The sequence below is a fragment of the Lutjanus erythropterus genome, chromosome 4, assembly GCF_056507025.1.
Source record: "Lutjanus erythropterus isolate fLutEry1 chromosome 4, fLutEry1.hap2, whole genome shotgun sequence".
Classification (NCBI taxonomy): Eukaryota; Metazoa; Chordata; class Actinopteri; order Lutjaniformes; family Lutjanidae; genus Lutjanus; species Lutjanus erythropterus.
In genome coordinates this window covers 6,953,512-6,967,826 of record NC_139320.1, presented here as the reverse complement: position 1 = coordinate 6,967,826, position 14,315 = coordinate 6,953,512, and the positions used below count along the sequence as shown (strand labels likewise).

The 14,315-nt window shown below is 39.2% G+C and overlaps 1 protein-coding gene across 1 annotated transcript in view; it reads left to right on the top strand.

Moving 5' to 3' along the window:
• Positions 1 to 14,315, top strand: part of sorl1 (sortilin-related receptor, L(DLR class) A repeats containing) — a 143,910-nt gene that overhangs the window by 94,341 nt on the left and 35,254 nt on the right. The window contains exons 11-17 of the mRNA XM_084716829.1: positions 2,697 to 2,770; positions 4,596 to 4,684; positions 6,216 to 6,394; positions 9,311 to 9,497; positions 11,662 to 11,790; positions 13,262 to 13,347; positions 13,583 to 13,755. Coding sequence (XP_084572955.1) covers positions 2,697 to 2,770; positions 4,596 to 4,684; positions 6,216 to 6,394; positions 9,311 to 9,497; positions 11,662 to 11,790; positions 13,262 to 13,347; positions 13,583 to 13,755 — 917 coding nt within the window. The remainder of the gene's footprint in view (positions 1 to 2,696; positions 2,771 to 4,595; positions 4,685 to 6,215; positions 6,395 to 9,310; positions 9,498 to 11,661; positions 11,791 to 13,261; positions 13,348 to 13,582; positions 13,756 to 14,315) is intronic.

The window sequence follows — 14,315 nt, the reverse complement described above, 5'->3', positions numbered from 1 at the left end:
CTTAAAATCATCTGAAAGTGTCAGTCTTTGCTGACCTCCAGTGGTGTAACTTTTCACCTGGCTGCGATGAAGTACAAGTGTACTCCAGGACCCGGTGACATCACTGTTGGGTGTGGTCACACAGCATATTTCTGATGACACCACACCAACCACACCCACCAGTGATGAACAGGCCTGAAACTTTGAAGGGAGAGGGCAACAACTCTCTGCTTTTCGGCCTGGTGTTGCTTTTTAAATAATGATTCTGATACACACACAGGCAGTGACAACAAATTTGTGTTTTCCAGTTTCATATCTGTACAATGACACAGTCTGGAATATTAGTTTATTGTCTGGAGTCTCTGGCTCCTCGTGTGATGATATTTAATGAGAGTCATTAGCTCATGTTACACAGAGACACAGCGTAATTCATTCGGGAGACGCTTTTACAGCCCTCGACTGAGACACAACAACCACGTTACTCTCATTTTAATCTGAGCTTCTTGCAGTCATTCACCCTGAAATGAGATTTGATTAACAGGATTGATGTCTGCAGGTGTCCGTCCACTCTTAAGTGTCAAAGTCAGACGCTGCTGGTATTAATCATCCAGTCCATAAATTCCATTGTTCTTGATGGATGGAAAGAGGGATTGCATGTTGAGGATGGATGTGTGTGGTGTGGGTGTGGTATTATTGTCTGCATGTGAGGGGTATTATTTACCATATTAGTGTAGCATCTTAGCATGCAAACATTTAACAGTAAACACAAAGCACAGCTGATGGGAACGTCATCGGTTTTGCAGATATTTGGTCATAAACCAAAGACATTTGGCCGTCCTGTGGGGAACAGGAACATCTGTGCCAAATACCATCAATCCGTCCAGCAGCTGACATTTCAGTCTGGGCCAAAGTAGTACTGACACTGTCATCCCCAGAGCTGCGCTGCTATCATGGCTAATAAGGACACTGTCTGTGATCTTATCTGAAGATATCAAAGCAAACGTGCTTTGCAAGACTTTCAGTTGTGAATTGTTGTTAAAATGAAAAATGACTTTGGTCAGTATTAGACCAATACCAATACTGAGTTTTTCTCTTTTTTTTAACATCATACACACAGTGCTGGTACAGAAAAAGTCACAGATCACTTTCTGGTTTTGCTGAAAGCCACATTTCAGAATTTCAAATGAGCACTTAGATCACTTTTTTCTAGCTTACTTTAAATACTATCAAATGCAAACAGAGATTGTATCATTCTAGTCAAATGGTATCTATACTTTTGACAGCCTTAGTCGGCTGATCATTTTGTCCAATTGGCTGATTCCTCAACAAGTATTGGACAGACTGTGATTAATTCATGAATCCTAATTGTTTTTCCTACATCTCATCAGCAGATCAGAAATTTTACTTATGCAGAAAAACATCTATTGGATGCATTTGTATGATTAGGTATATTAATGCTAGATGTGTAATAACCTTGGTGATGATTTCATAGATTTTCACAAGATTCCTGCACCATCCAATGCAGCTAAACACTAGGGATGTTCCTGGCAACTAATTTCCCTGTCCATTAAATGCAAATTTTAATTTAGACTAGTTGATTAGTCTAACAGTAAGAAAACACTCAGAAAGCAGCTCAAATTAAGCACAATTTATTAACTGATAAAGTTAAACACTGTCCAAAAAAATTCTGTGTGTATTAAGACCATATGAAACCGTTAATCAGTCTACAGTCATCAAATCGTATTTTAAATGCTGCAAAAATGTGTGCCACTTTGCGCTGTGCAATACAAACATAACAACTGAGTAAATGCTTCAACTTTTCAGACGGAAAAGGATCACAGTGTCTGCAGGTGAACAACATTCTTTACTAGGAGCTGATGTTAGCTACCTGCAGACTGCTCTGTTTGCAGGTTAATGTCCGTGTCTGTGCTGAATGTGGTCACATGTTGCTCCAGTCGAGTGATTATATATCAGTTTATTCCAACACAGCCTATATTCAACCTTATTTTCATTTTCCATATCAAGACACTGACAAACCAGGCTGTTTGACGAGCTGTCACTTTGCTGATAAAAACATCCGGGGTTGCGGTGGGCATCGTGGCATGCCCTGACTAGTGGCAGGCGGCTGTATAACACCTCAGAGGCAACAGTTAAATGACATTGTACATGAATAAAGTATTGATAAATAGTTTAACCAGCTAATATTTCTGGTGCCAACTAGCGAGGGTGGTGACATTTAATCGTGTAGTTGACTAATCACACACATCCCTATAATACACATCTCTCAACCCTTCCCACTTTACCATGACTGCCAAGGATCAGAAACAAACTTTGGACCTTATCTTTTATCAGCCTTACAGTTTGGTTTGTTTTCCACTAACATGACTGAAGTCCTGTCAGTTTTCTGAGAAACAAGTGAAAAACTGTGAAGTTCAGCTTCCATTCTTGCATGTTTGATTCCATTGTTTCTTTGAGAACTGCTTGAGCAGATCGTTCCTTCCTCATTATACAACAACATACTGTCAAAGAAATGTATTTGTCACTGTATACAAAGGCCACATGCATGAAAAGATACAGAATGCTATGGTTTGAGTTCTTGGGTTACATATTTTTCCATATATGTGAAAGCAAGAGCAGTGGTCACATCAAGTCTGTAATATTCAGGGAAAACCCCTGTGATGTGTGTGTTTAAATTCCTTTTTGTCCTCTGCTTGCAGGATCTGTAGGCAGGAACTTGGCCAACAAGCCTAATGTGTATGTATCCAGCAGCGCTGGAGCCCGATGGAAGGAGGTCAGTACCAAATCTGACACAGATGACAAGAAAAACACAGCTTATAAAACGGAGCCACAAGCAGCTCGTCTATCAGAGCGTTTTCAACCTGTCACAGTGAATTTCATTTCAGTGCCTGTATACTGTTTGTACCCTGGCATTATGCACTTTTTCCTAGGATTGACCTTTTCTTGAAAGCCCTTCTAGAAATTAGCATTATGTTTTACATTCATCACATTGTTAATTGATTTGTTTTTTCAATGAAAACAGCCACCAAAACAATGTGATGAAAGACACTAACATTTGCAGACTCACCATCAGTGACCAGTTCAGAGTCGTTCAGCACATTCTTAGTACGAACATTTAAGTGATTTTATCTTAAAATAATTTGAACCCTTTAAGATTTGACACAACATACCGCTATCTTGAGATGATAGCAATACTGAAAACATGTTGTAATGAGATAACAGTTGATGTATTAACTACAAACCTGGTTCACAAATAGTTGGGATGCTGTGTAAAACGTAACTAAAAACTAGAGATGCCCTGATTTCAATTTTCTTGGCCGATTTAAATTTCCAATTTTTTTAAGGGTCTGACCGGCCAATTCCGATGTTCAGTCTCTCTAAGAACTGTAATTGACAGCATTCACAAACATTTTTGGAACTTTTCTTGTAAAGATTAAATTGGATGTTCAAAGTAAAACACTGACTATTAAATACTATTTAAATTTTCTCCAAAGTCCTCCAAGTTACAGCCAGGCCTTATTATAGTTTTATATTAAGATTATGAATCAGGTGAATGTGATCTTGTGGGATTTCGCGGGATGCAATTTTGCATGATCTCCTGTGGAAGAAGATGTAAACAAACAGGAGACAGTCACGGTGCAACAGTTTGCTGCAGTAAAACTTTGCCGTGAGAAAAACAGAAGCAGAAGTTAAATGAGTCTGGATGAGAAAATGTTAGAGGAGACACAGGTTGTTTATTCTTCAGCCAGAACAGGAGGTGAGATTTTAACTGTCCCTCTGTGAACAGCAGTCTGCTGCTGGCTAACATTAGCATGAAGAGCTACAAAGTTTACGGCTGTTTTGCGACATTATCAGCTGCTCTGTCTCGTTGTAGACTGTCTGTCTTCTCTTTATCCTGTTCTTGGAATCTGTCGCTGACACCAACTTCATGCAAGCATGTGTCTGAGTGTGTAGCTGTCATCAGCGCTGTGGTGTGATATCATGGTCAGTTTTGTCTGTTGCGCGCATGACGTGACCATCGTTCAAAACAGGTTTATTATGAGCATTCAGCAACTTTCACAGTGTTTTATCACCCCTGTCCTAACTTTTTTTGGAACGTGTTACAGGCATCAAATTTAGCGTGAGTGAACAGGTTAATTGCATTCTGTTTATGTTTGGCACAGCATCCCAACTTTTTTGGAAGTGGGGTCGTAGACATCAAAACCTTTGTATTGAATGTCCTGAATTTGAGAGTTCCGGGCAGCTTCGCCCACATGTTCACATTTAAAAATGACCAGCGCCACAGTTTGCTTGTGTATCCTGCTCAAACTAAACATCAAAGTGGCTTTAATTTTCTGGTAAATAGTGAAGCCATATCTCTCTTGAGAAGGTGTGATTTTTTTTATGAAATGCCACCCTTTTGACCCTCTGATCTTATCAAACACGCTTTCATCCCTTGACTGATATTCCAGTGGTTTATAGTTCAAAATGAAATGAACCGCCCCTGTGCTCGGTGTCTGTCCCACTTCAGCATCCTGTTTCAAAAGCAGTTGCATCAAGTGGCTACATGACCTTTTAATGCCTATTATGTGCATTCTGTTCTGTTCTCTGTTGTCCAGGCACTGGCCGGCCCTCATTTCTACACATGGGGTGACCACGGTGGTATCCTGATGGCTATCGCGCAAGGAGGCGCCACCACACATCTCAAGTAAGTCCAAGTGATCTGTTTAAATGTCCCCCCAGGACACAAAGAAAGATCGTATTTGAGCTCAGACGTAAAATCTGCCACTCCGTTGGTTTTACCTTAACTAACAGTTTCAAACATAAAACCCCGAGCGGCTGGTCCATGACTGGAAGGCTTCCATTTGAAAGCTCCAAGCAACTGGAGGGAACGTGGGGAGTGAAGCATATAAACGGCACCTGCCCCAGTGGACGTGCTCATTAGTCAGCCGGAGCAGACTGAGCGAACGTGAAGCGGCTTGTTGTGGAAAAAAGTCAATAAAGCTTCCCTCAGTAAACAGAGGTGTAATAAAACACCTCCATGCCAACAGCAACATCTCAGGCTATTCATATTCATATGAAGGTGATACAGTGTATTAATGTGAGAAGAGCTGACCTCGTTTACATGCAGAGAGAATCCATTTCCCTCACCCTGGTTACTCAGTAACCTGCTTTTGCCTTGATATATACCAATGTCAACATAACTGTGTTAAATTACCCAATTATAATGTCTGGTACACCACTTTATTACTCACATAGTAGATAGGATGTTTTTTTCCCCAGATGATAGTATCACCCGCTCTCCTCGCTGTTGTCAAGTTAAAAAATGAGTGTGTTAGGCCGTAGGTGAAAGGAAGTTCCTGTAACTGATATAACAAAAAGAAGCCGTGCAGACTACCAGCAATACACAGCAAACTATGAATGTTCATTAATGCCAAAGTGATGAAAGACTAAAGATCCTGTAAGTCACTTTAGTGAGAAACTTTCTCAAAATAATGACTTACGCACTTAATAATTATGAAATTATGACTTAGTACCAAAAAGTAATGAGAAACCTCCTCAAAATGAATTCGTTTTTTCAAAATAATGACTTACGTATCATGTAATAATGAGTTAGTTTCTCAAAATAATGACTTGGTACCACAAAATAATGAGTTAGAATCTCAAAATATTGTATCACAAAAAAAAGTTAGAATCTCAAAACAATGAGTATATTCCTTAAAATAGTAACTTTGTATATCAGAATGTCAGTATCTCAAAATAATGAGTTTGTTTCTCAAAATTATGACTTAGTATCTCAAAATAATGAGTGAGAATCTCAAAATAATGACTTCATAATGCAAAATAATGTTATAATTTTAAAATAATGAGTCACTGTCTCAAAGTAATGACTTAGTATGGCAAAATAATGAGTTAGAACCTAAAAAAAATGATTGTTTCTCAAAGTTATGAGTTAGAATATGAAAATAATAAGTTTGTTTTCCAAAATAATGACTTTGCATTGCAAAAGATAAGCATATTAATACGATAATAATAATGAGAAGAAACCTTCTCAGTATTACTTAGTATCAAGCATTGTTCTGATACTAAGTTGTTATTTTGAGAAATGTCTCATTATAATGACTTAGAAGGTCTATTTTGTCATCATATTGTTGGGAATGGTCTTTTATAGGTAAGAGCTGACAAATCATTGTCGCTTGATGAAATAATGGCTTACATACTGTCCATGTCCCCGTCAGGTTCAGCACCAACGAGGGCGAGACGTGGATGGACTTTAAGTTCTCAGACAGGGAGGTGTACGTCTACCAGCTGCTGACCGAGCCCGGGGAAAAGAGCACCATCTTCACCATCTTCGGCTCGTACGCTGACCAGAGACACAGCTGGCTCATCCTGCAGGTCAACACCTCCGACGTTCTGGGTAGGTTGAAGAGCGAGAGGGAGGTTCAGAGGGCAGCGTGGAGAGCTTTAATGTTCCTCAGCTCTTAGCAACAACAGTTCACAACAGCTATTTATAAGTTTATACCTCAGCTGTAGTACACGTCAGAGGGTTTTTATGTAGTTCCTGATTTTTAATTGTTATGTCATCCGTGTTGCATTCATGTGATGCTCGGATGGGCCCAGTTCCTGAGTTGGGAAGTTATTCTTCCAATATCAGTGTGTTGTTGTTGTACTTGTATCATCTGGATAAGATAAAATAAACTTTATTGATACCACAATGGAGAAATTCACACGCTACAGCAGCTCAAAAAGTACAGGTAGAAAAGATCAAGTAAAAAACAGAATAAAATTTAAAAAGTATAGATTATAGATTCTATACACAGACTACAGATATACGCCTTTCACTTATAGGTATGTGGAAAAAATAAATGGATAATTGTGCAGGATAATTGTACATGTATTGTAAATAGATACATGGTGAGAAACATTGCATTAAGAGAAAGAATACAAATAATTTTGCCTTGTGATAGTTTCACTGAGACAGATTTGGACCGCACAGAACACAAGCAGCAAAGATTCAGGGGATGATTCACAGTATGAAGATATTATTGCACCAACAATGATACAACAGTGAAAAAATAAACAGTATGTTGCAAAGAATAATTGCAAAATATTAGAAAAATATAACGTGCAATACATAATAATGTGCAGCAATAGAGTGATAGAATGTATAACAATGTTAGTAATGTGTTATACAACCCAAGAAAGAAAATTGTGCCTCAGGGATCCTGGGCCTTTCTTCAGGGAGTGTCCTTGTGTTGCGCAGCACTAACAGCTGATCACAAGACTCACCATTTGCACATCCATTGTTGCAGGTGAACGAATGAGACTAGTGTAGGAAAAAAAAACACTAAAACCACAGAAAGACGTCAGAGCTACTCTAACTCGCTGCCACTCTCGCAGTGCCATCTTGAAAAAAAAATGTTGGGTTGTCTTCATGTTCTTGGAACTTTTCAAAGCTTTATAATACAAAGTGCATTTGTCCCAGACTTTTTTCTGCACCAGCACATTCCCTAAAACCACTAAAATATTGCTTTGCCTGACTTATTATCAGGGTAGATGTTAATAAATAACTTTTCTAACTGATCACTCTACTTTGATAGCAACTAATGATTACAACCTTACAACTACAACCCGATTGTGGGCGTAGCAGCATCCCCTGTAGTCTCCCATCGCTATGGGAAACAGTAACAACCTCCAGGCTGGCAACCTACATGATAAAAATGGCAAGTTAGCACCTGTTTGCCAATGTTAGCCATTTAAATGTCAGGGCTTGACTTCCAACATGCAAATGATCCTCCAAAACAAGTTCCCTCTATACACTATTTTGTAGGCCACCATCACTGCATTGTGTGCTTTGCAGTGCCCAAGAAGATTGTGATTGGTTTAAAGAAATACAAACAAGCCACTGTGGGTTTTTTGTTTTTTTGTTTTTTTTTTTTGCAATTACCTGTGGAGCCAGACATTTCCCCAGTGCTGATACAGCGGTCTGTTTTGTAAGACTGTGCAGTATATTGATAAAAAGTTTCTTACCATCAACTAGAAATAAACTTTCTTCTGCCATGTTTCTGTGTTTGTAACGTCAACATCTCGGCAAGTTGTCTAAAATTTTTCACCGACTTTCCGAGGTGTTGTGCTGATTTCAGAGGGCATTCACATGATTTTTCCCAGATTGAAACTCCTTTCTCTGACATCACTTGAATGCAACATAAGTACAGTGTTAATCTTAGCTTGTTCATTTACTTACATCAATAGCAAGAAAAGGAACAACACTGTGTAGCAAGTTTAGATTGCATGGTAACACATTTACATATTATGTGACTCAAAGTCTTCTTATCTGCTGCTGTTATATAGCCAGTTTGTTGGCCGGGTAGCAACTGAAGTGAATTCATCCTGAAACCAGCTGTTTGTTCAGGTTAACTGAGATGACTGGTTGCTGTTAGTTCTGCTCAGAGGTGGGAGTAAGTCACACATTGTCAAGCCACATGCAAGTCTCAACACTTAACCTTCAAGTTTAAAGCAGGTCCTAAGAATCAAGCAAGTCACTGCTGTAATCACCTGCTATAAGTCAAGCAAGTCACAAGTCAAAGCACATGAAATTCTGGTTTCTGCTCATCTTCCTAAAAAGGTTGTCGAGTCGTCTTCTTCAAGTCTAAGTCAAGTCTCAAGTCGTGAATAAGGTTAACTAACAAGGTTAGTCCAGCAAATCTCAAGTCCTCAAATTTATGACTTAAGTCTGACTTAAATCAGGTCATGTGACTCAAGTCCCCCACCTCTGGTTCTGCTTGTCTTTGAGACACAGTGTCATAAAATTGATGATCAATGTCTTATTTAGGATGTATAGTTATCAGAACTCTTGTAGCAGCCAACAATAAAAATGTCAAGTATGATGTGTTAAAAAAAAAAGAAAAGAAATATGAAAATGTACCAAAAATGAAGTTGTAAAATCAGCATGGCCACTTTTCAGTTTGTCATTGGATACATACATGTAAAGTTTGTACTCTCTAATAAAGTCTAAATATTATGCTAAGTAAAAACATATTTGAGTTGAAGACTCAGTAAAATATAGAAGAACAAAAAATGCTACCACTACTGTAGTTAAAGGAGCTACAATAAATGTATTTTTTAACCATGTCATCATGTTGTGGTTGCCATGATGGAAGTATAGTACTCTGTGTAAATGATGGCTAAATCTTTTCCAGCTGGGATAGAAAAGCAGAGAAACATGTATTCTTCTGTTTTTTAAGGTTACTACATGTCCTCTATTACCAAGCAACCCTGAGTTCTTTGTCAGGGTCAAACTTGAATCATTTTCCCTCATCGTCTCTTCTTCCAGGTGTGCCTTGTTCCGAGGCCGACTACAAGCGCTGGTCTCCGTCAGATGAACATGGAAATGAGTGTCTGCTGGGCAGAGAGATCACGTTTAAGAGGCGAGCTCCCCACGCTACGTGTTTTAACGGAGAGGACTTCGACCGGCCCGTCACCATCTCCAACTGCTCCTGCACGCGGCAGGACTACGAATGGTTAGACACAGAAAATACCTCAGAAGAACAACAATGCTGAAGTCTAAACACAGAAGTACCTCACTTATGTATTTAGAGCATTCAGTATTATAAGGATTTTACACTAAAGCTACTACAAGGAGTTTTTAACCGGCTATGAAGCAGTCTCAGTTTGATACTGATGCCTCTCTATGCCTCTACATAAGCAAACCAGACCTAAGTTTATTTTTGATACTATATTTTGTGTTTTTTATGATGGAAGTATGACTTTGTCCACAGGTTTCTCCAAAATATGAAAAAAAAAAAGAAATTCCTTGTAGTAGCTTTAATGTTTCTTTTTTCACTTGTCCAGTCGGGCAAGTGGGTGAGAAATCTTCTTGTCCAAAGTCAATTTTTACTTTTCCCAATACAACCAGTTGTTAGGTAACGCCTTCAACATGCCATGTCTTTGTAGCACTGCGTGCTCAGGACAGTCGTTCTTTTGTTATAGAGCCGTCGCACTGGAGTACGCAGTGAATGGCTGTGGCACGTGTTTTGAAAGTTTATTCACTCGCCTCAGGCAAGCGGGCGATCTGTATTGTTGAGCCCTGATTGTGTGTCGAGCCCGGGTGTGTCCTTTTCCTTTGATCATTCTTGAATTGTCAGAGGCGTTAAATTATAGTTAATCTGTGGCTAAATTGAACTGTATATGTTTATTTAAAAGAAACAGTGTGCACCAACACGGCAAATTTGACAGTTGCTTACACCCATAACCATTTCATTTTCTTATACTTTAACTTCTCTTTACAAGTCACTGTTTACAAGGTTTGTGTGTGTTTTTTTTTTTCTTGCATATTTTCATTCATATGTTTACATTTGGCTAGACAAATAATTATCATTATATTTATTGTTAGTTGGTTAATACATTACATTAGGGTTATGATGTTAGAAATGTGATACTGTTCACTCTGCTGTATATTCTGAGCAGGTCATGTAGAAAATCACGATCTTGTGTAATCGTAATGTAGCCTGTTATATCAGGACAGCTTACCATGTTCTCACTTGACATGAGCCAAGCCAACCGCAGGGGATGGCAAGCAACTCCTACAACCATATATATGTTCTTTTTTTTTCTTTCTTTTTTTATGAGGCTCGGCCCTCACTGTGAGAGACTTTTCTACCAGCTGTTTCTGTGTAAAGCAAACTGCAGTCGAGTCTCCCTCTCTGTCTGTTTGATCTTGTTAGGTCTATCATCATTTATCATCTTGCTACGCCTTTAACATCATTTTCGTTTTGTCGCGTTTTTGTTGTTTTTATCTCGGTACGTGTGTTTTACACCTTTTTTCATGCTGCTACATGTTTTACGTCGTTTTCGTTTTGTGAGGTGTTTTACATCAGTTTTGTCTTGTCTTTCATCTTGGTATGGGTTTTTTTCTGTTTTTGTCTTCCCACATAATTTTCGTGTTTACGTGTTTTTCATTTTTGTCATCTTAGTGTTTTCTGTCGTTTTTTATTCTTGTGTCACCTTCTTACATTGTTTTCATCTTGTTACGTCTTTTGCAACGTTTTCGTCTTGTGTCTCTTAAGTTGTGTTTGTTACATCTCTTGTGACTGATATGCACTGATGGATACACCAGATCTTTTATATGTGTTGTTCTTCCATCCATTTAGGTTGAAATCAGTCTTGACGTTGGGAAGGCAGCACGCAGTGATACAAAATATAAATACTCACTTATTTGACTCATATTCATTAAACTAAAGTAGTGAGTCTGTTTTGAATATATAAGGAGTAGAAAGTACAGATATTTGTGTTAAAAAAAGAAAATAAATACTAAACTAAAGTACAGACACCTGAAAAATTTGCAGTATAGTACAAAGTATACTAACTAAGTATTTAGTTACTTCCCACCTCTGGGATCAGGTTGACAGCCCTGGCTGGCTCACATCTTCCTCTTAATTAAATTTCAGTACTGGCAAACTGATAAATTGGTTTAAGCCGACTCTGCACATTTTTATTACTCCAGGAGCTCCAATCACAAGTCATAATGAGGCTGCTTTAAAATGCACATCAGGTGCTGCCATTCATCACAGGGCAGAAGCTAACTGCCTGTTTTTTTTCTCTATCTCTCTCTCTCTCTGTTTACTCTCCCAACCTGTCCTCCTCCTCCTCCTCCTCCTCCTCCTCCTCCTCCTCCTCCTCCTCCAGTGACTACGGCTTCAAGCTGAGTGAAGACTTGTCTCTGCAGGTGTGTGTGCCTGACCCGGAGTTCTTAGGTGACCTCTACGCTCCCCCGGTGCCATGTCCTGTCGGCACCACCTACCGCCGCAGCAAAGGGTAAGCTGCTACTGTCCGACTTCACGGGGCAGAAATGTGCAGCCTGGGGTTCTTTTTTGTTCTTTATTAGCATAACGTTGGCATCTGCAGCACCAGTGGACTCACATTAACATACGTTTTCATATGATAAGCCTTTTTCCTTTTGTGTTTTATTAACATTTTGTCAGGTTTTGTCCAGTATTTTGCCATGCCTTGGGGACCCAAGGACCAATTAATCAGACCAAATCTGAATTAGGGATGTTCCTGGTGACTAATTTCCCTGTTGGTTTAGCACCAGTTTTATCCAGACTAGGCCACTAGTCTAACAATAAAAAAAAAACCCAGAAAGCCGTTCAAATTGAGCAAAATCATAATAATAATAAATAAATAATGAAAAATACGAGCTGTCACTTTGCTGATAAAAACATCCAGGGTTGCAGCGGCCATCGTTGCATGTGCGCTGGGCGAGAGGCCCAATATGACCAAGTGCAAAATCTATATTGCAGAACCCTGCATAACCCTAATAAAGGAAAAATGTGTAGAAAAAACAGCATTATAATGAAGTACTGTTGTGCTGCAGAGAAGCCCTGACCTGCAAATCTTCTTCTCCACATGTAAGAAAACACTTGTTTGGTACAGAACCCAACAAATATTATATCATCATGATTTTAATAGTTTCTTTTCACTGAAATTGAAAATTGTGATAGAAAAAAATATCAAACACACTAATCTTTTCACAGTATGTCAAAAGTGTGACTTTTTTACCATATCCTGCAGCCCTAGTTTGCATCTATTTTTGTCATAAAATTGTAGTTGGGCTGCAATGATTTGTTAATTAATCAATTAGTTGTTGGTCACCAACTATTTTGATAATTGATATATAATTTTGAGTGATTTTTTCAATGAAAAAATGTCATTATCTAATTTCACATTCTTATTTGTGAATATTTTTGGGTTTCTTTGCTCCTCTATGAAAGTAAACTCAATATCTTTGGGTTTTGGACAAAACAAGACATTTGAGGACGTCATTTTGGGTTTTGAGGGAAAAGTGAGCAACATTTTTCACCATTTTCTGGCATTTTATGGACCAAACCACTAATTGATTATATGAGAAAGTGATTGACAAATGAATGAAGAATGAAAAACCTGAGCTTGAAGTAAAATATGAAGTATCTCATTCCCCTCATTTAGTAATTCCCAGTGATCTGTTCCTTGTTTTTTTAATCCTGTGTGGTTTATCTGCTCACATTGTTGACGATGCACACAAGCTCAGATTTGAACCATTTAACCTGCTGCTTATAACATATTAGTTAGGACCTACACCAGTCACCTCTTATCATCTTCATTCATTGCCATTATCTGAGAGTTTCCCAGGATGTAAACCAGCCTTTGTTCTCTTTGATTCATCACTGCTGTCGCTGTCATTTCATTTGTTCGGTGAGAGCACCACCATGTGTCCCACTGAAGCAAGTTCTTTGTGTTGGTGCTGCAGCTACAGGAAAGTACCAGGCGACAGCTGCAGTGGAGGAGATGTAGAGTCCAGACTGGATGGAGAGATGCTGCCCTGTCCTGTCGGAGGTAAACCTGCACTTCATGAAATCCGTGCTCACAGTGAATAATTGGTCTGTCAGTGCTTATAAATCAGATTACGGTAGCTTTAGCCTTTTATTTGCTGGTCTAGACCAGCAGCTCCTTTGCTCTGCAAGGACCAATTTATACATTCTTTGCCAAGCTCGGTCAGTACAAACAGAATTATGTGATTGTGACTGTTAAGTGTCTTTTCCCATCAGCCATGTCTCCTGTGCTCTTTCAGAGAGTAACGAGTTCATCCTGTACGCCGTGAGGAACTCCATCCACCGTTACGACCTGGCCACAGGCACAGACCAGGCCCTGCCTCTGGCCGGCCTCAGGGAGGCTGTGGCTCTGGACTTCGACTATGACAGGAACTGCCTGTACTGGGCCGACATCTCGCTGGACACCATACAGGTCAGTGAGGAACCGGAGCAACAGGTGGAGCTGGCAAAAGTACACACAGTCTTTACTCAAGTACAGATGCTTATGTAAAAAAGACATCGTCATCATGTCCATCTTGCTCCGTCTTTTATGTCATTTTCATCTTGTAGTATTGTGATACCTGCAAAGATATGTGGAAGTTGTTCATTTTGTGTTGTGCTTGCCTTCATGGGTTGAGGGGGGTGGAGTCTATCCCAGCTGACATTGGGCGAGAGGCAGGGTAAACCCTGGACAAGTCACCAGTTCATCGCAGGGCTGGCACTAAATTTTTAACTCAAATGTTGTACATGTGGGGGTTCGTTGGACATGACATGACAAAATTAGATTGAAAGAATACCGATATATCATTTGTTTACAGCATCACAATATATAGCAATATACTGAATTGTAACCCCTGTATCTCTGATTTGTATGGAATAGCCACATTCTTGTCAGTAGTACTACTTGTTATGTCTTTTCCATCATTGTTGTCTTGTAAACATGTTTTGCATCTTTTCCGTCTTGCTACGTCTTTTTATGTTGTTACATTTTTT